This window comes from Parasteatoda tepidariorum, chromosome 3 (genome assembly GCF_982258835.1).
Source record: "Parasteatoda tepidariorum strain Cologne lab strain chromosome 3, Ptep-v5.0, whole genome shotgun sequence".
Classification (NCBI taxonomy): Eukaryota; Metazoa; Arthropoda; class Arachnida; order Araneae; family Theridiidae; genus Parasteatoda; species Parasteatoda tepidariorum.
The window spans coordinates 11,355,233-11,383,032 of record NC_141757.1 but is presented as its reverse complement, the minus strand read 5'-3'; the positions used below and the strand labels follow the sequence as shown (position 1 = coordinate 11,383,032).

The following is a 27,800-nucleotide window of genomic DNA, read 5'->3' as shown; positions in this document are numbered from 1 at the left end:
ATCTTAAAGAGAAGAAAAAACGATGAAGTTATACACTAATGATTATTTCCAAAATGATGGTAAGGTAAACATCTTTCAACAAAGAACGAAAAATTCTGAAATCTTATGAGGAAAAAAAATTTATTTTTAAAAAATGGCGGGAAAATTTATCGAATTACGTTCTGGTTTTTTGGTTTTCCGGATAACGGGTTCTGTACTGTAATAAATTGTTAGAATGATAAATGTGACAGAAAAAGAAAAATGTCAAAGGGAATTATTACAACTTAATCAGAATAAAAAGTGATGGAATAGCATGGGGATTTTAACTATGCCAACTCAAGTTAGGAATAATAAATTGTCAGAACTATAAACGTGACTGAGAGGAAAAATATGTCAAAGGGAATTTGCTGGCCAATATTTATTTTTAAAAAATATTGAAATTTTTGATAAGTACAAAGTTGTTGTAATATTATATATGTAGCAAAATTGTAAAGTAAAATTATTAGAATAGTTCACTCAGAGCATTGTAAAATAACAAATTACCTGCCAAATTTCTGATCTCAATGCGTCTGGAAGGGGCTTTCCTTGACATACTTTTTTTATATTTTCTAACTTGCAGTCCTCTAATAAAGCTTTTTTTAATTCAGCAACCCTGGAATTAAAAATATGAAATTCTATTAGATGTGATTAACTTTACATGACTATTAAGAATATGTGTGTTATTCCTTGGGGGAGGGTAATAAGGAGAAAATAAACTGCTTTCATTTATGTATATTGAATCGAAACATGATTCTTATTAGTTAAATTTAGTTTTATATCGAATGAAAGCACAACTTGTAGCATTTATAAAAAGGATATAATATCAGAATAAAAGTAATATATAAAAGTAAAATTAACAACTAGCTATATCTGAAATTTTGAGCTTGGTAAACTGCGTTAGAGGTGTTAGATTACCATTTTGTGAGTTGTTGTAGTTCATTTACGTCGCACTAGAGCTGCACAATGGGCTATTGGCGACAGTCTGGGAAACATCCTTGAGAATGATCCGAAGACATGCCTTCACAATTTTGATCCTCTGCAGAGGGGATGGCACCCCCGCTTTGGTAGCATGACGACCAGTCAAGCACTTTACGGTAGAACAGTTTAACGAGGACCAATACCGCAGACCCTTGATCCCTACACAAACCGATCCAAGTGATCACCTACCCACACACAGACCGCAGCCAGTGATGCTTGACTTCGGTGATCTGCTGGGAACCATGTCTTAACGATCGGTCCACTGCGGAACTGCCATTTTTAGTGATTTTAAACTTTGCCATTTAATTTATTTTAATAAATACCTTTCTATTTAAAAATGCTCTCTAAATGCCTCATAATTTCCAGATTAAAATGCAAAAAAAAAAAAAAGCTTTAAAGTTGCTCATCAATTAATTCCTTTTTTTTTTTCTTGGAAGAAAATCTATACAAAGATTGTATTTTAGCTTGGCTTTAATTATTTTTAAAAAGCTTCAAATTTTTCTGTTATTTTGATAATGAGAAAGAAGTACTTTGCGAACTATACACATAAAATATTATAAAAGGGTAATTTGAAAATTGAGGATCAAATTCAGTTATTACATAACATTACATATTTGGATCAATTTGAACAGTGTTAAGTGAGTGCCCTTTTCTGCGAGTAAGCGGCCTGCCCTTTTTTATTCCTAGGGCAAGCTCTGCTATTGTATTTTGCAGAAAGGTGGACTCTAGGAATATTATTGGGTTTTAATATGAAAATATGCTCATATTATCCATCATTTAACATTTGTAATCTTGTAACAAAAAATACTGAATTAACAATATTGGGAATTTAAGTAAGAGTGAGATAGGAGAGAATTCCGTTTAATTATCTGTGACAGAATAATTACCAAGCCTTGTTAACTTACGGGCAGCGGCCCGCAAGAAACTAAAAAAAACATCAAATAAAAAGAACCACTTGAAAAGTATAACTCATACCCATCCCCAGGCAAATATCTACATGACTTATTTAAAAAATTTACAAGTTCAAAATCTATTTGGTACCTTGGCAAATGTAGTTGGCGCAACAGATCATGATACGGATAAAAGATTAATAAAAGTACATTAAATTTTTTATCTTCTTTGTAATTCTTAAAATATATTTTAATTTCTACAGAAAGGGTTATTTAAGTATTGGTGTCTGTTCGAACCAACAACTATCACCAAAACAGCAAAGAAATAAAAAAGGTTAAAAAATCTCAATACCTAGAATAAAAACAAATGCATTTAATTATAAAAATATCACAAAACAAACATATATCACAAAACTAACTTCAGATAAAATATAAAAAAATAAATCTAAATGCAGTTTATGTAGTAAAGTTTCGGCAAAATATATTAAATTTTTAATTAAATAAAATGAGATTATTTACAGAAAGTTTTGGTTTACAGAATATTTTGATTCTGTTCTATGACAGCACAAAATAAACGTTCAGCATTTATTTTATACATTACATTTTTTTCCTAAGTCGAAACTAGTATACAAAGATTAAAAAGCAATTTATATTACTTAGAAAGGTTCCATAAAATTATTATCATACCAACTAGTGTCATACTCGTCACCATTACTCGCCATGTTGTCCTGTCAACAAATAAAATACTGGTCACATCACGTGATAATAATCAATTTGCACTTGAGATAATTGATACATTGATTGGTTGTACATACATTTCCGGCAACAGGCACCTTAGTTTCCGGTTATTTATGGTTGGCTGAAAGAGAAAAATTAAACCCAGATGGTGTTAGGGTTCAAAATTTGACGTAAGACTTTCGGGTTATTAATATCCGATTGAATATTTACGCTTAAGTTCAAAACTCGCGCCATCCAAAATTATCAAACTCGTAGGATGAATTGGTCCCGCAGATCGTAGGGACACAGTTCCCAGTAGAACACTGAAGTCAAGCATCCTTGACGGCGATGCGTAAGCGGGTGGGTGACCACTTTGATCAGCCTGAGTAGGGACCGAGGGTGTGTGGTATAGGTCCTCGTTAAGCCGTACTACCTTGAAGTGCTCGACTTCGTGAGCTGGTTGTCGGGCTACCAAAGCAGGGGAGCCATCCCCGGCATTGGTACAAATAAAGTACAAAAAGAGGCTGAATTGTCAGAACGCAATCTAACTCGGTAGTTCAAACCTCAGTTCCGCAGTTTACGTGAACCTGGTCTAAACGAAAAACTAGGCTTTATTGCTAGTACTTCAATAAAAGTGGGGGCGCTCATTCAAATTACATCATAAAAGTAAATAAAAGAAAAACGGGAAGCTCGAAATGGTAGGGAAAAGAGAATATGCAAAGGGGGGGGGGAAGTAATGGGATACCCAGACCGCAAAATAAGGTTTATTTTCATTCAGCAAAAACCTTTCAATGTAAACGTAAAAAGGTTTATTATGCTGCTTACGTGTAAACCTTCTAACCTTAAAACGATAATATCATTTCTGTACTATGTCTGTGACAATTTGCTCGATTCTACGCGCGTGCTACTAGTGAGCGCTCATTACCCCAAGCCAAAACCTTGTGAAAAACAACCTTCTATATAAAAACCTGAAAATCGAGGTTGTTTTAAGGTTTTCAAGAGCGAAAAAATCCTTAAATAAAGCTAATCTCACGGTGAAAATAATCTTAAATCTAGATAATTATAAGATTTCTTTTCGCAATGTCTTGCATGCTCAGCTAAAATCCACATTGTCATGAAATTTTAACGGACAATGCAATATGATTTTATCGCTTGTGTGACGTCAGCTAAAACGTCACAATGAACCTAAATGGCAATACAATTTTAACTAAAAGAATCTTTAAACTAGGGTGAAAAGTTTGAAACTGCATTACTTTTTGCCTTATTGAAAAAAGATTTTTAGTACAAACATTTTCGTGACAATGAAAAAAAATTCCGACACAAGGTTGCATGCTATCAGGGATGCCTGCAAGTAACGTAGTGTGTGTATCTCGATTCTGATTGGTTGTTGAAACGTGACAATTGTTACATTGGCAACTGTTCTTCCCATTCTGTATCGAGTAGGCCATGCCCATCAAGTATCAACTCTCTTGAGTGTCAAATTTTATATTCTTACACAAAGATTTCAATTCTTTCGCAATATATTTCTTACTTAACCCAAATACAGGCACGAAACCATATAGAACATAAGCAAACTTAAGCATCGAAGTTGCTTGGTACACAAAAAAATACATTGGTTACAATAAAATACATAAACAAAAGTAAAAGAAGTAGACGAGAAAGAATCATATTTCAATAAATTCGATGTGTGATTCCAATCTGTATTTAATTAACTTTATGTTAATTAACATTCTAACTTAAAAGAGAAGCTCATCTTTAGCTCGCTAATTTACTTATAAACGATCAGCTGGAGCTGACGTCATGATTTCAATGTGTGGGTATACCCACACATTGACCTTTGACGTATCATCTTGAACTGCAATGTCCAATTGGGAGTAGGATATATCAAATGAATAATATCCGTCTCTGTGATTTTAAAATTCCTTCTAATTTTAAAATTTTTTAATGAAGTTTAAAAAATAAAATCATATTTTATTACATATTTATGCAAGCAGTTTAATCAACTATGTGCTTTTATTAAAGAAAGAAGGGAAATTGTTGTTTTTAAAATTAAATAAATATATAAAATGTTCCTTGTATTAGTAATCGAGAATCTCTACAACATCTCTATAATTTTTTTTAATTTCCAATCATAACTTATTGGAAATTCTCACCTGAAACCGAATATCTAATTGTTTTTTCCCCAAGCATTTATCCATTTAATTATTAAGAATTTAAATTGCCCCAAAAGGCCTCCGTAAGTAATACAATCAAAAACGATCCCTGAGTGGTTATGACCTCACTTGTGCCGAATGGAAATGTCCACTAAGGCCATTTCAATGCTCTTTTAGTTTTGATATCACTTATGGAACTTCCTTTGTAAATTGCAAGTAAAAATTTTGTGAATTAAATTTACGTCTCTGAAAGTGTGTGCAAAATGGAAGAAAGATTTTAGAGCCGGGGTAGCCTGGTTGGCAGGACGCTGGACACACGCTCAAGAAAACGTGAGTTCGAGTTCAGCCGGCCGAAGACTCCCCGTGCAGTAACTAGTGCACGTTAAATCTGTCGATTCACAAATTCCTCCATGTCCCCATAACAAATCAACACCTCTGGGGGTACTGAATTGGAGATTGATCGTTCTCTGGTTCAAGTCAAAATTACGATCTGTGGATGAATGAATGGTTCCACCCTAGAAACGGGTGTGACATAAGTCGAATTCATGGCCATAGATGGCGCTACTGGAAAAAAAGAGGAATCGTATCCCTTGGCTTAATGCAGTTTTTCGCAAAGTATGGTACTTGTACTCCCAGGGGTATACGGGAACAATTTAGAGGAGGTACGCGTTCTTATGCGGAATATCTTGCAAAAAACAAAAATTTTATTTAAAAACAAAGCTAGCCATGAAAATTTACGATTACGTAACTTTCTATTGGCCATTTTTTGCAGAATTAACAGTTAATAATTAGTGGTATCAACAGCCAGTTGTGATTTTATACTTTTGTGCAATTTCTTTATAGTAAAAACTACATTCATTTCTTTTATTAGTGGTACACAGCATTAAGAAGAACTTAGAAAGGGTACACAAAAGTCATAAGTTTGGGAAACACTGGCCTACTGCAACAACAGTAGAAAAAATAAACCCAGGAAATTTTGAAATATTTGAGTAGAGCCGCAATGGCTCAGAGGATAGAGCATTCGCCAATCCCAGTTGATACGAATTCTGCATCCGGCTTGCACCGACCACAGTGCTGGCGTGAAATATCCTCAGTGGTAGACGGATCATGGGCTAGAATTCCCTTGTCATCGGGCTAACCGTGGGAGGTTCTCGATGTCATCCTCTCCATGTATCGCAAATGCGGGTTAATGACATCAAAAGTCATCCACAAAGGCAAATTTCTCCCAGTACTTAATCCTAGAGTTCTCTTGTCTTCGGAATTGAACATTAGTAGTCGTACACTTAAAATTGGGTCGGCTGATCAACAACAGTTATGAAGTAAAAATATGCATAATAATGTTTTCTTCTTCTCGAGTGTGTAACATGACAAAAGCGTTAAAATAAAAAAAAATTTGTTCTTATACTTTTCATATTTACCTATAATTTTCCCCTTTATAAAACTATTAACTCGGTCAGATATTAGATTATATTTTCATACTAAAGTAAATCATAGACAAATTAGGGGGCCCATAATATGGCTACATTGGTCAGCCAGATGGACTGATAGGGTTAAGAAATATGGAGCAACCAATTGGTAATGTCTGAACACCCTGGTTCGAAATTCAGTGATGTGATGGGCAATTTTTCAAAATTTTATTTAAGAATTTTTTTCAGTTTATTTTACAATATTGTACAGTAGGGAACCGATTATCCGGAACCATCACTATTCCGGATAACTGATTTTTCCGGTTTTCTGAATCGCTACAAAAAGCCGTTTTTTTTATTGTCCCAACTAAAAAAAAAATTTGGAAATAATCTTAAAAAGAAGAAAAAAACGATGAAGTAATACACCAATGATTATTTCCAAAATGATGGTAAGGTAAAAATTTTTCAAAAAAGAAAGAAAAATCCTAAAATCTATGAGGAAATTTTTTTTTTTTAAAAATGGCAGGAAAATTCTTCGAATTTCGTTCCGGTTTTTTTATTTCCGGATAATGGGTTCTGCACTGTACTATAAATAAAATACTCATTTAATTAATTTATTCCTTTTAGTATTGTAATATAATAAAAGTTTTTAAATTAAGAATTTTTGCTCATTTATATAGCATAATATCTCTTTTTAATATTAACCTATAATTTTCAAACTAGCTCAGATAATTATATATACTACCATACCGTACAAAATAATTATAGACACTAGGGGCTGCACAAAGTGGCCCAATCCGCAGTAATTACATAAAAAGCTTGCAAGATTGATTTGTATGAGTTTAGTAGTATTATAGAGCATGAATACGAATTCCGAGGTATAATTTTAGTCGCTTTTAAATCGTGTGAATATGAAAAACGATTCGATGTCATAAAAACGTGAAAATTTGAAACACGATCTCATATCGCGTAAATAGGAATATCGACGCGTGATTTTAAATCATGTGAATGTAATTGTAAATCGCGAAATATGGTAAAAAGAATTTTTTTTTTCTCTTGGAAATTCGAAAAAGACAACCTTTTTTGAAAAGTCAAATTTTTTAGCAACAGTTACAAAATTTTCCGTGAACGGAATTCTCAGATTTCATTATCTTTGTGGTTGAAATTTTAATAATCAGGGAGCATTTTACCTCTGACAGGGTTCCCACTCTATGATGAGATTGAAATTCAAGGACTTTCCAAGGACCTCAACAAAATTTTCAAGGACCTTAATCTAAGACCAATTTTAAAAATTATTCTCTTCTATTTTACTAGAAGCAACAATGCTTGTTGTGGCAATAATTAATTTCAAATATAATACCTAAATGCTTTGCCTATATAGAGAGAAGAGAGTATATGTATTATGGACTAAAATTTATATTTTTTTAAAAACAACCCTACTGGTTTTACATATTAATTCACAAAATCATTTTCAGCACAATCTATAACTAATGGTAATGAGGTGTTAATGGTGAAATCCTTTAATCCTGTGTATTTCCATGTGAAGGCTGCATGAAAGACAGAGCCAAATCTTAGGTATTCCATATTCCATGACTATTTCATAACCCCCTCCTCTCCTCTATTAAACATCGTTTCTGAAATTATTCATCCATAATTTACACAACCTTCTCTAAATGTTATGCAGCAACAATTCTTTCTGAAAATAAAAATTAGAAGGAACATATCCCATTTTCACCATGTTTAAAAGTATTATTCGTTATGTGTAATCCACAACTGCCAATGAATATGACCTGGCGGGAATATTTCTCTTTTAATTCACACTGAAGCTTCTAATAGAATTTCCAATTGACATAGGGTCCATCCATGGATAATTGAAGTATTTTAGAGAGCTTTTAACCATCATCCATGCATTTGTAAAAAGAGGACAAAATATTTTCTGCAGTTCCATGACCCATAAATTGGGAGGTAAGATACTTAGTGCAAACTTTATTATCAATTCCTTACCATAATGTCCATCTGCTTAGATGGTAGAGACTGATTTAACGTCTCATCAAAGAGTAGTGTAGCAATCAACATTCTTCAGATCATTTATAAGAATCCCTTTGAAGTATAGTGCCAATTCAAAGGAGCCCAAATAGGCTCACTTTGTGGCACTACAAAAAAATTGTCTCGCTATACAGCTATCAGCAAACATTTTGGAGAACAATTTACTAATCGAATCCCTTCACAGGAGTTACATAAATAATTACTAGTGATGCACTTCAGACTCCAGAGAATTTCAGCATCAAGCACATTCCTTTTGAAGACAATGTTACCTCGGCCACTAAAGTTTCTGTTTCACATGGGGCACACGATGTTGAAGGAGTATTTACACCAGATGAATTAAATGTTGATGTCTTTGGAAAAAGAGAACTCAAGGCATGAGACTGCTTTTTTTGTTTTACCTTTCTTTCATGTGTGATTTAAGAGCAGATTCTTCCATTTTCGCGATATCGATCTCCTTCATGCATAATCGGCACTTGACTCTGAACTTCTTTTTGGGCATCGATAAAATTCATTCTTTATAAGCTTGATTATCCATCCATTGGGGATTAAAATAGCACTTCCCAGGCATAACTAGTCTAAACTACATAACACAAATACGAAGCCGTGCCTTTGCGAATACGCTTTACAATAAAGTTTTGAAATGACGCAAACGTAAGGACAAGTGCGGATGGTAAAACGGCAAATTTATTGAAAACTACAAGGTACATATTGTTACGAAATTCGAGATTATTCCAGTTGCGAAAAGAAAAGATCTAAGCATATGCGACAGAAGATGAAGTGGATTCTCGCCCCGAACGCATTTATTGTCTGCTGTGCTCCACGAGCTTGGCAGACACCAAGACACTAGGCCCGGTTAGAAACGGTGGCGTTAAAAACCACATGAGAGAGCTCGGGAACAAAACAGAAAGAACAAGAAAGATCCGCGGGTGTTTTATAAAAAGGGCCGCCGGCAGTTTTGGACAAATTCAAGGACCTAAGACGTTTTTCAAGCACTTTCAAGGACCTAAATTTAGCACAAAAAAATTCAAGGACTTTCAAGAACTCTCAAGGACCGTGGGAACCCTGTCTGATTTTTCTTAAGTATAACTTATTTCTTTTATGAATCAATACAACAAACTTCTGAGGATGGAAGATTAACACCCTTGCATGTTGAGCTGTAAGGCCAAAATTATTCCTCAGGGTTAACACCCTTAATAGTTGCACAAATCATTATTTAATTACTTAAAAAAATAATCAAAGTTATTACCTTCATCAATTAAAATATAATATTGGGAGCAAGCGGAGGGACAATTAAAATGCATACAACACTTGTAAAGGTTGGAGCGGAAATGTGACCTTCATCCTTTGTGGTAGTAATTTTAATAATCCGGGAGCATTTTACCTCTGATTATTCTTAAGTATAACTTATTTCTTCTATGAATCAATACAACAAACTTCTGAAGATGGAATATTAACACCATTGCATGATGCTTTGTGAGGCCAAGAATATTCTTTAGGGTTAACTCCAGAAACATTACAAGATTGATCTTTTTTTTAGACCAATTAAAACAATGTAGCGCTATTTTGAAGAATTAAATTTATAGCTCAAGTTCCATGAGAATGGTCCACATATTATATATATAAAAAAAAATTCTTCATTTATTTTTTACTGTTACAGGGTGCGTAGCCAAATCTCTCAACAAAAAATAAGCATTTTTAAAGTAGTTTTTAAGCACTGTATACATTAACAAAAACCAAAATAATTTTTACTGACTTAACATGATCATGATAAAATAACTTGTTTCTGACAAAGAACTCTTTTCTTGATTACATTAGCCAATATAAAAAGATAGAGAGATTTTTCGGTTCGATTTCAGAGGGAGGAAAATGAAGCCTGAAATGGATAATATTGCAAAAATCTCACCGAACCCAAGTTAGAAGACACACACGCGGACTCGCAAGTATTTCATCAAACATGTAAAATGATTGGCGCCTTCATATACTAACGGCAGACTGTACAACGAAGTAGATTGTGGTTAAATGAATTGTGAAAATTTTGAATAGAACAATGTGAAAAGCACGATTTTACATAATACATGGCGAAAATCGACATTCCCTCTTCGAAAAGGGAAAATGTAGCACTTTTTAAAAAGGTTACACGCTATGAATAATGCACTGGAAAAAGGCTAAAGCAAGAATGTGACCTCAGTTCAGGGATTTAAGCGTACAAAGCCTTGTATGCAGTAGAATTAAAATAAAGCAATGGTGGAAAGATTATAAATCAAGTAAATGTCTGCGTAAAAATGTAGTTGAACTAAATGTTACATCTTATCTCATTGAATTTTTTTTTCTTTATTGATTAAGCATAAAATTTTAAAATACTGATTATTAAGAAAAACCCTATTAAAATATGTATTTTGAAAATTTACACTTGGCGTGGCATTTTTAATTGCAAGAGTTTCGCTTTAGAAAAAAGCTACAGCTTACACCGGAAAATCCAGTGCATCAGCCTCACACATTAAAACTTTATCATGAGCTTTTGGCCATAGTTATAGACTGAGTCTGTCATTTTTTGGGTACATTAATTTTTTTGAGATGTAATTTCATCCTTGAAAATCAGAACTGATTATGCAGTGCCAAGCATTGTAAGGATAAACAAATATAATTGAACTTACATACAAAAAAAAAAAAAAAAAAAAAAAAAAAAAAAAAAAAAAAAAAGAAAGTAAAACACAACTTATAAATACAATAAAAGAAATTTATTCAACATTATAAAATGCTAAATCAAATGTAGGAACAAACTAATTTCGACATTTTATCATTAAAATCTATTAAAAAAAACATCTTTTAAGCATATTTGAGCAAGTTTGTCTGTTACTTTAAAAATATGACATGAAAAACATTATAAATCAAAGCGCTCAATAGAAATCACACACAAAAAATACACTTGTTTCAACAGCTAAAAATATTATGCTTCTGCTGAAGAGCTTAGAAATATGATTTTAAAAATATACTAATAAAAATTATGAAGTTAAATATAAATAAATGATAATTTCCAATGAATGAGTTCATTAAAAGCAGGGATCTGTCTGGGCAAATTTACTACCGCTTAGCAAATTCAACTTAAGGAAAAACGGTAGTTTCACAATATTTTTAAAAAAGCAAGTTCTAAGATTCTCTCCTCCGCCTCGTAAAATTTTGTTGTTCTCACACGGCTTGCTTGGGTGAAAGCAAGCTGGGATCCAGAAACACTCTGGGAAAAGAGAAGCGCCAGCTACTCTGTTCCTTAATGGAAGTGGAAGAAAAAGCGCCAGTACAACGCAAACCTGTTTTCCTTGCAATCTAAGGGAAAAAAAAAGGAATTTTTCTACTAATAGATAGCACTACTAATGGATATCTACTAATAGATAGGCCAGATTGTGCGGTGGGGTAAGTCTAATAGGTTGTTCACGCCATATTATAGTGATCTTTTTTTTCCGTAAAGTTTTTTTAAAAATGAAATGACAAGGCTGTCCCTCAGTAAAGTTTACAAGTCGAAATTCGAACTATTATTTTAAATTTATTCTAATAGACCATTAGTTTTTTTTTTCTCCGCTCACCTTTTTTCTGTGTGACCCAGCCTAAAATTTTTGAAGATAACTTTTAGTGCTAGTATTGTTAAATGTATGTTTTTATTAAATTAAAGTTAAAATTTAACTAAGGACAATGATTTTTGCAGGGTATGTAGCCAGATTTTTCAATAAAAAATAAGCACCTTTTAAGCACTCAAAAAATATTTTTAATCACTCTAAAAAAAGAAAATCATAATTGGGATCTGCGCAATAATAATTTTTTTTTTTTATCGTTTAAAGTTCTTAATTTATACACATAAAATCAATAAAATTTAGAACTTTACATAATCATGATAAAATAACTAGTTTCTGATGAACACTGCAGAGAAAATTGCGAACATGACTTTTTTTGTAATTTAAAATGACAATCGATACAGCAAAGAAAAAAAATCTTTTTAAAAATTAGAAAATTAAGCACTTTTTACCAACCCCGAACAAAAAAAAAAAAAGCACCTTTAAGGGCTTTTAAAAAACGTAAATCAAAAATAAGCACCTTTAACAGGGTGGCCACTCATATCAGATTTCAAATTTCCCTGATTTTTCCAGATAAAAATCTTAAAATTTCCAGGTTTTAGTTTCTTTATTCTAATAGAGTGTAGGCAAGAAAAGTGTCTAGATTATAAAATATTTTATTCAAAACGTTATTTTTTTAAACATATCTTGAAAAAAATTTTTTTTTTGACAATTTGGCAAGATTTTTTTATTTATTTTTTAATATTTTGGTACAAATTTTTGAATAAAAAAATCATACATTGACCAACAAAATAGTAAAATTAAATATTTGTATATAGTTAGTTCTTAAAAAAAAAAAATCTTTTTTTAAAATGAAATAGAAAAAATTAGCATTAATGCAACAATTGTTACAATTTGTCGATAAACATTGCTGTTAGCGATTGTAAAAAAAAAATTTGTGATTGGTTGGTTTGCTGAGAAAAAATAATTCACAGATTTCTTTTAATGGGAATACAAAAGCTTTCAGAAAAAGAGTGCAATATAAAATCTATTATTATTATTAAATTATAACCAACTAATTTTTGGAGAATTTTATAAAGTTAAAAATACAAAAACATTTTGTCAAAATGGAAAAAAATTACCACGAAATAATTGGAACAAACTTAAGCCATAAATGGATTCAGCCCAAGGACAGAATTTAAAAACAGAAGCTAATATCCTAATCCCCTCTTCCACCTCCACTACAATCTTTTCTAAATTGTACAGTTCATAGCGGTCAAAGGTTTCCACATTCGTTTAGCAACAGTGGGAGAATTTTATGTCGCATTCTAGTTTAACAGAGCTGTAATGGAGCAAATTTTGATGCAAGCAAAGTATTGCTAACTTGATAATATTTAAACTGCTTGGAGATACATTTCCGTCTAAAAAAAGTGGGTATAATGGATGAAATAATTTAAATTAAGGAAATTAGTAAATAATTTAAATTAGTGAAATTAAAAAAAATTCCAGCTTTTCTTTAAAATTCTCTGATTTTTCCAGGTTTTTTCCAGTATAAAAAAATTCCCTGATAATTCCAGGTGAGTGGCCACCCTGTTTAAGCACTTTTTAAAAATGCTATGTGCCCTATTTTTAAATTTAGATACAATTTTAAGCTGAAAATTTTATGAAAGCAAATTTTTTTTTATTTGTAGTGACAATTTTGGAAAACATTTTCTTATTTTAATATATATTTGTGTTGATTTTTAAATATAACTTTTAATTTTTACTAATAATGTCTACATTTTCACAAAATTCTCTTAAAAAAACCTAGACAGACCCCTGAAAAGAAGAGTCATAGAAACTATCAATAATTAAAAAAAAACAAAACATCATAAGTTACAGATAGAGAACTGAATATCTCTATAAACATCAGTTGTAGGATGGAGAGGTATGATACAGTTCAACAAATGCCTTGATTCTTTTCATCTCTTCTGTCTTGGCTTGAGCCGCAGACGGCATAATTTCGTATCGCACTTGGACGTCTTTTCTGTTTCTCTCCAAAAACTTGTCTAGGTGCTTGTGACCTGAGTTACCACCTAGCTTGTGCAAGGTGAGTTTCTGGCGGAGGTTGTCACAGCTTCCGATATAAGCAGATTTCTTTGCTTTGTACACTTTTAGTTCATACACACCTGATTGAGAAGGCACTTTACCATCAAGGTCTTCAATAAGCAGCCATGGAGTGTAATGACCTACAAATGAAAATAGGCTTGTTATGATTTTACCAAATCCGATAAAAAAAAAAAAAAAAACAAACACTGAAGTCTGTTTTTTACATCTGCATTTTATTATTAACAAATCAGATGTAGCTATTAAGCTAATAATAGAATAAAATACATGCCACATGCATTGAAATATTTAAATTTTCAATGCATCTATATTCTGCGGTTTAAATTTTTTACTTAACCTTTCTAAAAACTAGTGTTATTAGAAATTACAAGGAATTAAGGTATTTTCAGAAAAACTTGAGATACTAATTCGCAATAAGAAAATTACTTATAAAAACATATTTTAAATACTATTTCTTTAAACTATGCGATTACATACAGTTTTAAATGATATTTTTAAAATATAGCATCTTTTAACTGGTGAAATACAGTGAATTCGCGATAACTTGAATCTGATAGGACCGACGAAAAACTTCGACATATCGGAAGTTCGACTTACCGTTAGTTTCGGTTTTGGACTTTCAAAATATTGTCGGATTATTTAGTTAGTGCTTATTAATTACAAATCTTCTAATTGCTTACAATATTTAAGATAATTTTTCTGACAAGTCATTTACGATAAGACTGTTTGAAGCACTTTATGATACCCTGGTCCATCGGCTGCAACTTTGCTGTTGTGTTTGGCGGGAGAAACTGCAAGTTTACTGCTTTCAAATTAGGAAGATCACTATGTGCTGTGCATTTATCCATAAAGAGTATCACTTTTCTTTTTTTTTTTTGCGAAGAATTTCCGATCCCATTTTCTTACATAGTCTTCAAACAAAACTAATGTCGTCCAAAACTTTTTGTTAGACTTGTAATCCAAAGGATACGTTTTTACATTCTTGAAACATCGGGGATTTCGGTATTTTCCGATAACAAGTAAGGGCAATTTCTCTGTCCCAGACGCATTTCCTCCAACTAGGACAGTCAAACGTTCCTTGCTCATTTTACCCCCTGAGCAGTTATCATCCATTAACATCATAGTCTTATTTGGAAGACATTTAAAAAATAAACCCATTTCATCAATATTGAAAACATCATTTTAACTGTATCTTACTGTTCACATATTTCAAGAGGGACAGCCTTAGCTTCTCCGTGAAGAATGCGAAAGACATTGTGTGTGTGTTGCAAAGGAAGGAGCAAGATATCAGCTCCTAGGTTTTTTTTTCTTTCTTTAAAAGATAAAAAAAAAAAAAAAAAAAAAAAAAAAAAAAATCGAGTTAAAGGGAGTAAAATTCGAGTAATCAAGAATAATTAACATGAAATTGAAGATAAAAGGGTCGGGACCTCATAAAAAAAAAATCGAGTTATAGTAATATTCGAGCTATAGCGAATTGACTGTACTTGTTCAATTGTATTCCTTGTTATTGAAATACTAGAGCTTATTCTAGAAACTTTCTTTCTCTGTACATGACATCGTACACAATGACACAGTTGCAAAAGTAATATTTCCACATAACATTGCATACATACAATTTTTTCATGCTAAATATTTGAAAAGTGATGTTTTTCAAGTGATGTGCTAAACAATTGAAGTGATGTTTATTTGAATTAAAATAAATAATTTATTTCTTCATGTAAACATTTAGTAGTTTTTCATAATTCTAAAACAGAATAGGTAAATCTAACACTACCATTACTGTCAGTAAAAATTTTATTGTTAATTTATCTATGTAAATTAAAATAATAAAATGCATTTATAATTATGGCTATTAACCAAGTATAAAAAGCATTTATTAATGCTCTAAGACTATAAAGAAATTTATAAAACAAAAATGATGGAAAACTCAATTAAATTTGAAAAAAATCCAATTGAACTCAGTGGGTTTGGTTTCTTTCCGGAATAAAAAAAAAGCATTTTACAACACTGAATAAAAATGTACCAACGTTAGTTTAATTTCTAAAATTGGGATTAGTTACTTTACAGATTCTGAAGATTTCAGTACTTATAACTAGAGGTTACCACCCATTTTTGTATTTATGACTTCGCGGAAATCCAAAACAAATACTGCTGGAAAAACCATGTTAATTTGTCAAAAAGTCATTATTTTAACACATTATTCAAAATTCATGTTTTGAATTAATATTTTATTAAAGGCATAGATAGAGGTTTGAAAAAACTCTGATAAAATTTAAAAACAATTGCAAGACTATGTATATTTACTACTGAAGTATCACAAATCTGGAGATTAAATAAATTAATTGGATTAAATAAATCAATATAAGAGAGAGTATTCATTAACACAATTTAATATTTGTGTGCGACCAAAACTAAATACAATATTTTAAATATATAAACCAAGAACCGAATTTAGAAATTATTTTCCTCTTTTCAAGTGATGAAGAACACAAGAACTTAATTAGACGTTAAAAACTGGACTAAGTAACCTCTGTGGACCATATTTTCTAGCTTTATAGTGATATTTCTAGGTTTTGGCAAAAATTGATTTCTTGATTTGCTCAAATCTAACCCTTTTTAATGACTTTATTGACTAATGGGAATCTTTAAAATATTAAGGGGATCAGAAACAATTTCTAAGGCTTACTAGTCAGACGAACTTCTAAGTTTTAAAGGATTTCAACTGATGCATGAGCATGAAATGCTTATTTCATTACTGATATTTTTTGTTTCCTACTTTACAGCAAACTATTTAAAATGTGTAAAGTTAAATAAATAAATTTTTACCTGAACTAGATGATTCACTTCTCGAAAGATCAGCATCTTCTGACTCTTCTAAAGACAAAACACCAATCATAAACATTTTAGTATAAATTACTAAAACGGTATTATACACTCTAATAAGAATATTTAAAGGTTTTTAAAAAATTATATTAGATTCCAATTGAATGTTAAATTGGAAATTAGCAATATTAAATTATTGGGTAGTTTAATTTGAATATTTTTAAATTGTAGCCAACCAGATAGAAAATAATTAAGGCGATTTTACGAAAGAATATAAATTTAATGCAAGCAATTCTATTGCATGCAAAAATAAATGAATAAATAATAATAAATTTAAAACCTAAACATTTTTTGACCTATTAATTATATTTTCATTAAGCAAGATGCAGTTTTAACAGGGTTTACCTTAAAAATGCTAATTGATCAATGCAGATAAGCAAAATAAATATTCAATTGTGTCTTATAGCACAAAATAAGACACATGAATTTACTTTCTCTGAATTAACAAGTTTTTTTGTTGTCCCCCTTCGTTTGAGATAACAAAATAATATTTGAAATAGACATAAGATTAAAAATTTTTTTTTTTTAAATCCTACTCAAAGATTTTAAAAGTTAATGGAACTCCTTTGCAAAATGGATTCATTAATTTGTGCTACATTTCCTTATAAGTTTTTATCTGCATGTATTAAAATTTGTTGGCAGCCATATTTTCCCCTCCCTTTTGCTACTAGAGTCCACCAGGGATTACAGACTATGAGACTTTTTTTAAAAATGGTTGATAAAAATCTCAGTTTATTTAATTTAGTACAGTAAATCAAATTTCATAACTGTCTCAGAAAAAATTTCAAAATTTTTTGGCCTGCTAAAATCAGAAACCAAATAATATTAGAAAAAGCAAACTTAACTGCAACAGAAGATAAAAATAGAGAATATATGAAGATAAACGTTAAAAAGTGAGAAAATGAAAATGGACTAGACATGTACTAAGTGGTAACACTTTTCCACTTAACAAAGCTGCTAACATGGAATTATAAATTTTATGATAATTGTTACATAATGTACTAAATATTTTACACACAGGGAATTTTAGGGATTTTTTTTGTGGTTATCGAAATAGAAAAACTGCAATATTTTGCAGTTATGATTAACATTAAATTCATCAAAGATAGTTAAAAGATTTTTTAAAATTAATTTAAAAAGAGAGTACTGAACAAAAATAAACTGAACATTTTAGAACAAAAAAAGTTTTGAAGTGATTTCTATAAATGAGGTTCGCTTCATTATGTACTAGTAATATTAAATATTCAAGCGAGCAAGCAATAATCTGTACAAAAATTCTATTTCAATAGGTATTTTCTTAGGAAACATACTCGATTTCAGGGAACTTTCTAAAATGTATAAAAACCAGGAGAATTTTAATTAAAGCAGTAGACCAGGAGAAACTGGCAAAATCTAGTCCACTGGAAAATTCAGTAGAGTTGGCAGCTATTCCACTTAAGTACATGTACTTAAGTGAAAAATTAACGATTGTTTCTTTTTCTTTGATGGTAGGAGAAAAAGGCGAAGACAGAAGTAACTAGGCTGAAACAAATGCCGGCAGATTTCAAGAGATCAAAAATTAAAGAATTAGAGGAAGCCAGATGCCAAACTACAGACTGGAGAAGTTCTTTGTATGCTTATAAGCCAAGCGGCATGAAGAGGTCAAGTAAGTAAAATTTTTTTTAGAAAAATCACTTACCAGTAATTGCAGATGTATTTGAGTTTCTTGAAGACTTGAATCTTTTGGGAGATGGAGCAACTACAAAGTAATGATAAACAATGCATAAGATTTTTACCTCTCTTTTATTGCTAGATAATTTAAATATATTTAAAAGTTCATTCCCAATTTTTGTTAGAATTGTTAATCAAATCACTCAAATATACAAATAAGTATTATCTATAGGTGCTATAATGCGCATTTCCTTGATACAAAGGACAAAAATAAATAAATATTTAATAACATCACTCTATTAACCCCTTAACTGCCGCGGGCGTATATATACGTTTCAGCCAGACGATGCGTTAACTGCCGCAGGCGTATATATATGCTTTCCCGAAGTACCATGCTTTGCATTGCGCCGCTATAAATAGAACTACACCCCCTACTTCAGAATGCAGTAAAATGGCCTTGAAAGTGTTTGCTTTGCAAATGTATTACTAATTTCGGAGGAGGGGGAATGGGAAAAGGATGTTATGGAAAAGTGATATTGTATTAATCGCTTGGTTGTATTTATTTGAGTAAGGTCGGGTTTATTCTTTTTTCGCTTTCGTTTCCCGTATGTATTTGGTGCTTTTTATTATTTCCATCAACGTCTTCAAAGAAAAATGCATCGCGAAAATGTGCTGTTTGTTCAAGAAAAAAAATCCCGCTATCAGTGCGATGAATGTGATGTTGGTTTATGTGTCCAACCATGTTTCAGGATTTATCATACAACAGCTAAGTTTTTTAACATCTTTTATATTGTATTTTTATTATTTAATTTAAATTTTGTATATTCTTTCTTTCCTGTCTTGCAAAAGTAAACTGTTTTTAAATTGCAAAGCGTGCATCATTTTCCCCCACCAAAACACCGTGTAAGAAAGTGCACTTGCGCGAAAAACGGTGGCACTGGGGAGTGAATCACGTTAATTTTACTCGGCAGTTAAGGGGTTAACAAATTTGTTAGTTTTATTAACTACTTTTGATATTAATTAAAAATGGCAGTTTTTAAATATTTTGCACCAATAAAAAAGCTTATTAAAATTTTAATATAGTATGTATTTGTAATATCATTGACATAAAGATTGCAAAAGCTTCTTTATTTGTTCTTTATTACTAGTGACATTTTTGGGTCAGGAGTAAAGTTTTGATACATCATGCATAATAATGTAAGTCAAAATTGGGAATAATTAAAACACATTTACCAAAGTAAAAAATAAATATGTAAATCTTAATTAAAAGAGGATCTTTTTAAAACCATTATTTATAATTACTTAAACTACAAACACTCAATATACTGCAGTATTAGCAATAGCGACATCTGTTGAGGAATAAGAGAAGTACTTTTGCCAGTCTCGAATATATTTTAGCCAAATTTTCTTTTAAAAATTTCACAAACACGGAAAAATTTGACAATATATGGTAAACAGGAGACTTGGCAGGTATGATATTTATTCTAAAGGAAACGTTTATAACTTTCATTCTCCTTTCTTATCTGCGTAATAGCATTAATCTGATGCATAACATTTCATATAATTTTTGTAAAATAATTATTAAATATTTATTGATAAAAAAAAGTTCAAAAACAAGATACAGAGTATTTTCTGACTAAAAGTAAAGATTTTTGCATACTCAAAGGAATCATTAAATTAATAATTGAAAATAATAATTTAGAAAGTTTGAAACACAAACCAGGCAAAAACGAAGAGTTTTAGAGATTTATATGTTAGCAGGACAGCACCTAATCAGGGGACACACTGTCTGTTAACACACAGGAATCTTTCTGGAGTAAGTGGTTATATCAAAATGACAGTGTCCCGAGACCCCATAATGGATTAACAAAATAAGAACAAGCAATTAAAGAATCAACGAAATACAGTAGGGAACCGATTACCCGGAACGATCAGGACCATTGGTATTCCGGATAACTGATTTTTTCCGGTTTACAGAATCGCTACAAAAAGCCGTTTTTTTATTGTTAAACCCAACTAAAAACAATAATATTTGGAAATAATCTTAAAAAGAAGAAAAAACGAAGTAATACACTAATGATTATTTCCAAAATGATAGTAAGGTAAACATCTTTCTAAAAATAAAGAAAAATCCTAAAACCTTATGAGTAAAAAAAAATAAAAATTTTTTTTAAAAAAACCTGACTTATTATTTAAATGTTATTTTCTCACGATTCCCGTTTCTGAATTTGTGTAAATCAGTTTCATTCTTTGATTGAATAAATGAAGATACACGCATTGCTTCTTTTTCAGATGAGTTCTCTGTTATAATAGCATTAAAATTTTTTTTACCTGAAATTTTAATCATTTAGCAAATATTTCACATTGCTTCGCTTGCTGCATGAAAGCCTCTTAAGAATAAGCCTACATTTATACCAACTTTTAAAACAGTAATCATTTAAAAAATGTATTTAAACATCATATTATGAAAAGTAAAGGAAACTTAAAAGATAATTTTACCTGGAACATCTGTTACACCGCTACCAATAGTTTTTCTCTTTGATTTAGGTCGACCAACAGGCGTGTGGGAAATGTCTAAATTGAAATAAACAGAATTTTTTTTGTACATTTATATGACATAAAAACTTTTAACAAACAGCAAATGATAAGCCACAGACATTAGAAAGAGAAAAACAGACTAATATTGCTTCAAAGGCTACAACAGGAGCCCCAAGACCAGACAGTCAAGGGTTTTTTTTTTTTAAAAAGAGAAAATAAAAAAAGGAAAAGATTTAAAAATATTTTTGAATCTTTAAATCAAATTAAAAAACGAAGGGTTCATGCTCAAAAATAATTTTTTCCCCTGACCTATCCAGGTTTTCTAAAAAGATTTTAGTAAAATTTCACGTTTTAAAAAAATGCAACAATATTTATATTTAATAAAAATGTAAATTACAAAACTATAAATAAATTCGCAACTCTAAAGAAGCATTAATACGAAGTCAGTATGTTTAACTAAAGCTTGCCACATATTTATATAATTTTTATTGTTGAAATAACTTTTTATAGCTAAAGAATATTTCTAATATGAAATTTTTTAAAAATAAAATTTCATCTAGACAAAACAAGTTTGTAAAAAATGGCTATAAAATGAAAAGGACCCATGAATATTATTCACCACACTCATTAGGTTTGAGGAAAAAGTGGATACTAAGTCATTACAGCCTTTTGGTTATTGACTACTAATTGAAAATTTAAGTTTTCATATTTTCCAAGTACAATTCTTTAAATTAAATAATAATACAGTCAAACAATACAATTAAATAATAATATAGTGAACCCCTGGATATAATGTTATTTTTTGTGGATATAGTGAGCCAAAAAAGTGAGGAAGTTGGATATAATGAACTTTTTTCTGCCTTCGACTGATTTGTTTCTTCATTTTTTTTTTGTAATAATTTTGAAATTTCTACTTCAAACTAAATAGATATACCTATTTTTAAATCAATCTATAGAGGGAAATAAATGTATCGATAAGCATTTTTCTCGTTTGCTTCTTTTATCTCACTTTCCCATCCCTAAACATGCCAAGCAGATGTTTCCAGTGGATCAATATGCATTTTCTGTCAGAGGGAATGAGTAATTATTCCTTATTTGTCAAAAGGTTGGACACTAATCTGTGTTAATAAGGCCCTCATTTCAACTCCTTTCTGCTCTCAGTTCAGTTAAAAAAAAAGCCTGCAAACAAGTGTCTCATATTCAACTATGGCGAGCAGTAAACGTAAAACTTTCTGAATTGATGATAAAATGGGCATAATCAGAAAGATTGAAAATGGAGGTAATTGAGCTGATATTTACAGGAAATATAAACTATCCAAATCTACAGTTTGTAACATATGGAAAAATAGACAATTTTTCTGTTCATGGAAAAAAAAAAAAAATCACAGGGTAAAAAATGAAACTTAAAAATGAGAATATCTTGCAAAATGCAGCAGAGTTGCACATGAGAGTGCAATAATCTCACTGACCCCAGCTCACACGCCTCAGCAAAACTGTAAAATGATTGACACTTTCATACGCTATGGATTGAAGGTACGCTGAAATAGATTGTGGTTGAATGAATGGTGAAAACATTGAATAGAAGACTCGCATGCAAACTCTCAAGTACTTCATCAAACATGTAAAATGTCGGCACTTTCATAAGCTATGGACCGTTAGTAAGCTGAAATGGATTGTGGGTGAATGAATTGTGAAAACATTGAATAAAACAATGTGAAAAGTACGCTTTTGAAAAATATGTGACTATTGTTGCAGAAAAATTTCTCTTTCATCTTATAAGCTGATGCTAGACTTGATGTCAAAGGTAAAGGAGAAGAGGTGGGAGGGGGGAAAGAAAGAATATAAAATAAGAGGATGTTGTCAGATATTAAATTTAACATTTAAAATTTTCAAAATATAAAGATCGAAGAGAGATTAATACTGTTTTCAGCGCGGACTGTTATATTATGTAAGGTTATCATTACATATTGTTAACAAGTGAAATTAATTAGCATTTTTTAATGCCTATTGCGACACATATCCTGTATTCTTAAGTTTAATTTTTTCCATGTACATTTGAATATTTTTCATATCAAGCTATCCATTAATTTTAATATGATTACAAGATTAAAAATAGTTTTTTTAAATCGACTAATATACACACGGTTTCCACAGCACGATCCAGATTCACTGAGTAATAAGTCTCTGTGGAGTAAAAAATTAGATGTCCATAATTCATTCCCCCCTCCATTTTCAATGATAAGAGACGGAGGGATGTTTGTGTGTGAACAAGGTCACAGCTTCATAGTTATTTTAAACTAATTATATTAAAATGATATTGAAATCTATAATTAATAAACAAATATAATTCTATAATACAATAAAATAAATGTGGAGTACATTCAACTAAAAAGATATAAGCAAATATCAAATGATATTTTGATTAAATGTAAGAAATATTAAATGTTACAACTTCTTATGCAACATCTAGATTTTAACTTCCTCATTCTGAGAGATACTAGATACCAACCTACCTTATATGTTTAAAAGTAGACAAAAGAAGAAATATTGGAGGGGAAATCAAACAAAAAAAAAAAGACTGACCTGTAAAATTTTCCTCAACTTCAGTCATCACAGTTTTTCTTCGAGGGGCAGATCTTGTAAGATTAATCTCCGGAGAATAAATTTCTAAAATTCAAAAATGTAAATAAGTTATTAGATGCAATAATATTAACTATAATATAATAGACGCAAATAAATTATGATCAAAACTGAAAGTAAATAATTTAATGATCAAATTTCAATGCTTCGAAATATCAAAATTACATTAATTCAAAAATATAAATCTATAAAGAAATTTTTGATTGTTCTTTTAAAAAAATTAATCATGAAAAATAATTTGAATATAATAAAAAAGTAATTTTTATAATGATGGGATAATTAAAATTGATTAAAAAGTATTGATTCATAAAGAATAAGAACTTAGCACACAAAACAAAAAGAATAGGAAAACATCGAGAAACGAAATCGATTTACAATGGAATCTGTGCAAATTGAAATGAATTAGATAGTGAAGCCTCAAATTTGCAATTACATATTTTTATTTTTTAAGAGAGGAAAAAAAAAGTGTTCCGAAGCTCCTGCGGGCCTCAGGTTTTCAACCAAATTCATGTTAAAAACATCGCCGAGTACAGAAAAGTCTCCAATAGTCTCTTTCCCCAGAAAATAGTAGCTTATTTAGCCTTTCCAGGCAAAAAAAAGTTGCCATACTAGCCACATGCTGAAAATAGTTGCCTTTTAGACACCTGTGGCAACCCTGTGTTTTATTACAGTTATGAGACATTGGTTGCCTTCATTAATCACTGACTGGGCACATGATACTCTTTTTTCTTCTTCAGATCAAAACGTTTATCAAGTTTTGCTCCAGGTACATTCTTATTTTGCCCAGCTGTGTTTAGCACCCGCATATTTACAAAAATTTTTTATTTCTGGAGTCATGCAAAAACCTGTAACTTTTCTTTTTACAGCTTCTTTGATAATCCGTATGCTCGATGATATTCAAGCTCATTCTTGATCTTTCAGACGTGACAATTTTTATTTTATTAAGTAATAACACAATAATAAAATGCAATAAGTAAAAAAATATATATATTAGTAAAAAAAAACAGGGTGCGTAGCCAAATCTTTGAATCAAAAATAAGCACTTTTTAAAAACTTTTCAAACACTTTACAAACATTTTTCAAGCACTCAAAAAATTCATATTCAATCAATGATATTATCGAAAAACAAAAACTTTTTATAAACAGTTTTAGCGTTAAAAAAAACCCAAAAAGAAACGGGCGTAAATCGAAACAATCAGAACTTTCCCATATCACCGAGTGAATTCAACTTGACCCTGAACTCAAAATAAAAGTACCCTTACCCCCTACGTCAAAAAAAGTGTTAGAAGTAAAATAAAATACACAAGAACAAAATTAAAATGAATTAAAAAGAAAAACATTTCATAAGGATCTGATACCCTCATAGTCATAACGTGGGTACGACATAAAGTCCGTGTGAATGATTATGTAGCAAACTCCCCGTTTTTCGTGAAATGCATGGGATCCATCAGATATCACTGAAGGGGAAAAAATTATTAAAAAAAAAAAAAAAAAAAAAAAAAAAAAAAAAAAAAAAAAAAAAGCAAGCACTTTTTAAAAACGCCAGCTGAAAAAAGCTTTAAAAAACCAAATCCTCAAAAAAGCACCTTTAAGTACTTTTTACAAACGCTACGCACCCTGAAGATTGTATTAGAGGAAAATCTAGATTATGTTTTACATTGAAAACTTTGCTCCAAAAATAATCAATAGGTTTCCAGGAATTTTCGGAGTAGTTCCCAATCTTCTCTATAAAAATATGATATAGATACTCTTTATACACTCATCAGAACTTTTCAACAGAATCTTCAACTGTTACTTGAAAAAAATATTTGCAAGCTGTTTAATGATAAGCAGCGTAAATTTAATTATTTTTTTTTTTACACATTATGGCATGTAAAATCTCTTAAGTTTTTAAAAATTTTCATTTTTTTTTTAATTGAAAAAAAAAAAATTTGAACACTAGCAATTAAATTATAAAACAGTTTAACATTTACTAAATTACCTGCTTTTAAATTTTAACGAATTGACACTAAGAGGTGTTTACAATACTATTTCTGTAATATATGACAATATTGGATGCATTTTGAGGCTTTAAAAATACATAAGAAATTAAGGATTTATAGGAGAACTTAGAAAGAAAAAAGCACAAGAAGAGGTACAGAAAATGGACATATTTTGGTTTTAATAACAAGAACATTTTGTAACAGGGTGCGTAGTCAGATTTTTCAACAAAAAAAAAAGCACCATTTCTGCACCCAAAAATGTTTTTAATCACTTTCCTAAAAAAAAGGTCATAATTAGGATCGGTGCAGTAATAAAAAGTAATTTTTTTCCATTGTTTAAAGTTCTTAATTTATGAACATAAAATCAATAAAATTCAAAAGCAGTTTTAAAAACTTTACATAATCATAATAAAATAATTAGTTTGTGATAAATACCGCAGAAAAAATAATTTAATGTGACAATTGACACGGCAAAAAAAAAAAAAATTCTCTTTTTGAAAGAAAGAAAAATAAGCACTTTTTACAAACCTCAAATAAAAAAAGCACCTTCAAGAGCTTTTAAAAACACTAAATTAAAAATAAGCACTTTTAAAAACACTAAATGTCTAAGCAAAAAATGTCACTTGTGTCAAGACAGACACTGAGGAAGAAGGGGACCCTTTTAATAGAATCGAAAATACAGTGTGTCCACTTCAGTGCCTATATTTGTAATTCATTCATATGCAGCACGAAGTAGACCACATCTTAATTTGGATAATGAGTATGACCTCAAACATATAATCTGAAAATATACAAAACAATGCCACAAAACTTAAAATATTAAATAACAAGCTCACCAAGATCTTCATGAACATTAAGTCCCATAGAAAAATGCACATTCTTGGGAGTTTTTGGAGCAACTAAAAATAAAAAAAATAATAATTACAATATTAGAAAGATGCTAAAAATATAAAGTTAGACATCTGTCTGATAGTTATAAACACTTGGAAAAATCAAAGGATTTCATTAGCAGCAGTTATTGATTTACATCTCACAAGAGCTGCAAAATGGGCTACTGTTGACAGTTTGGAAAACATCCCTGAGGATGATCCACGGACACGCTATTAAAATTTTCCATCCTCTGGAAGGGATAAGGATTTCATTTAAAGTAGGTATATTTAAAAGTTCGTAAAAAAATTGTAAGCAATTGTATTTAAAATTTGCAAGCATTAAGTGTGCACTGTATTATTGGATTTTATTTCCTTTAATGAAATTACAGTGCAACCCGAATTGTACGTCAAACTATCAGTAATGATATTATATATGACAATATAATTTTTAAATCAAAAAAATTTGTATATTTGTAGAAAATTAAATACTTTTAATAACTAGAATTCATTTAAAAACAAACAAACATACTTTTACAAAAATTTTCCTTCCCTTTTATCAAAAATTGAATTAGCATATATATTGTGAAAAGTGATTACTCAAATTCGAAACTCATCCTTCGTAATGTCGTATAAAAATAAATAAATCACATGGAATTTTGTAGCAACTGAGAAGGCGATCAAGAAACAAAATAGACTTACGATGGAATCAGTGCCAATTGAATGAATTGATAGGTGATGACTTAAATTATCAATTTAAAATTTTCAACATTTTTTATTTTTCAAAAATAAATAAATCAGTGTGTTCAGAAGCTTCTGCAGGCCTCAGGTTTTCAACAGGATTCCAACACTATTTTGAGAAAACAATATCCTGACTTTTGCAGGTTTTTCCTGACCTTTTACAATACCTGCCGTTTCCCACTCCAACAAAACTTTTAACATTGCAGTTTCAATTAGTCATAATATGCTACTTAGTTATAAGTATCATAGATTGAATAGGATAAACACTTATATATTGAAGTGGAATTGCGTAATAGCACTTTATATCCCGAATTATATTTTCAGAAAACTTACGAAACATATCTTTGATTAGCATGATTAGATTAAACTTTTAGTGTGTCTTTGTAGTTAGATACGAAAACTATTTAAATAAAAAGATCAAGAAAATCTGCTGGATTATGGAAATATTATTTTATTTAATGTTAAGTGGAACCAAATGCATGAGTGTAGTCAGGATATTAAGGGTTAATCAACTCTTGAGATATGTATCAGTATCTTCAAATAATATTTATTCTTAAAACATACTAGAACATTTATTACATTAAAATATTAATTTTTAAAAATCACAATTTAACTTAAAACTGACTTTTCTTTTAAAAGATAGG

General features: G+C 30.4%; 2 protein-coding genes across 8 annotated transcripts in view; both read right to left on the bottom strand.

The window, feature by feature from the left end:
- The window catches only part of TBC1D23 (TBC1 domain family member 23), a 29,160-nt gene extending 26,442 nt beyond the window's left edge, over positions 1-2,718 (bottom strand). Inside the window, exons 1-2 of one of the 2 annotated variants that reach the window (XM_043044865.3) lie at positions 2,574-2,718; positions 523-631 (exon numbers count right to left, since the gene is read on the bottom strand). In XM_043044865.3, coding sequence (XP_042900799.1) covers positions 523-631; positions 2,574-2,608 — 144 coding nt within the window. In that variant the 5' untranslated portion in view covers positions 2,609-2,718. The remainder of the gene's footprint in view (positions 1-522; positions 632-2,573) is intronic. The other variant, XM_043044867.3, reaches the window with a different exon arrangement.
- An 8,213-nt stretch (positions 2,719-10,931) lies between these two features.
- Positions 10,932-27,800, bottom strand: part of LOC107453016 (uncharacterized) — a 34,846-nt gene continuing 17,977 nt past the window's right edge. For all 6 annotated transcript variants that reach the window (XM_087158783.1, XM_087158784.1, XM_087158787.1 and 3 more), the window contains 6 exons: positions 26,386-26,448; positions 23,511-23,594; positions 20,889-20,963; positions 18,418-18,477; positions 16,683-16,730; positions 10,932-13,978 (listed from right to left, as the gene is read on the bottom strand). In XM_087158783.1, coding sequence (XP_087014909.1) covers positions 13,659-13,978; positions 16,683-16,730; positions 18,418-18,477; positions 20,889-20,963; positions 23,511-23,594; positions 26,386-26,448 — 650 coding nt within the window. In that variant the 3' untranslated portion in view covers positions 10,932-13,658. The remainder of the gene's footprint in view (positions 13,979-16,682; positions 16,731-18,417; positions 18,478-20,888; positions 20,964-23,510; positions 23,595-26,385; positions 26,449-27,800) is intronic.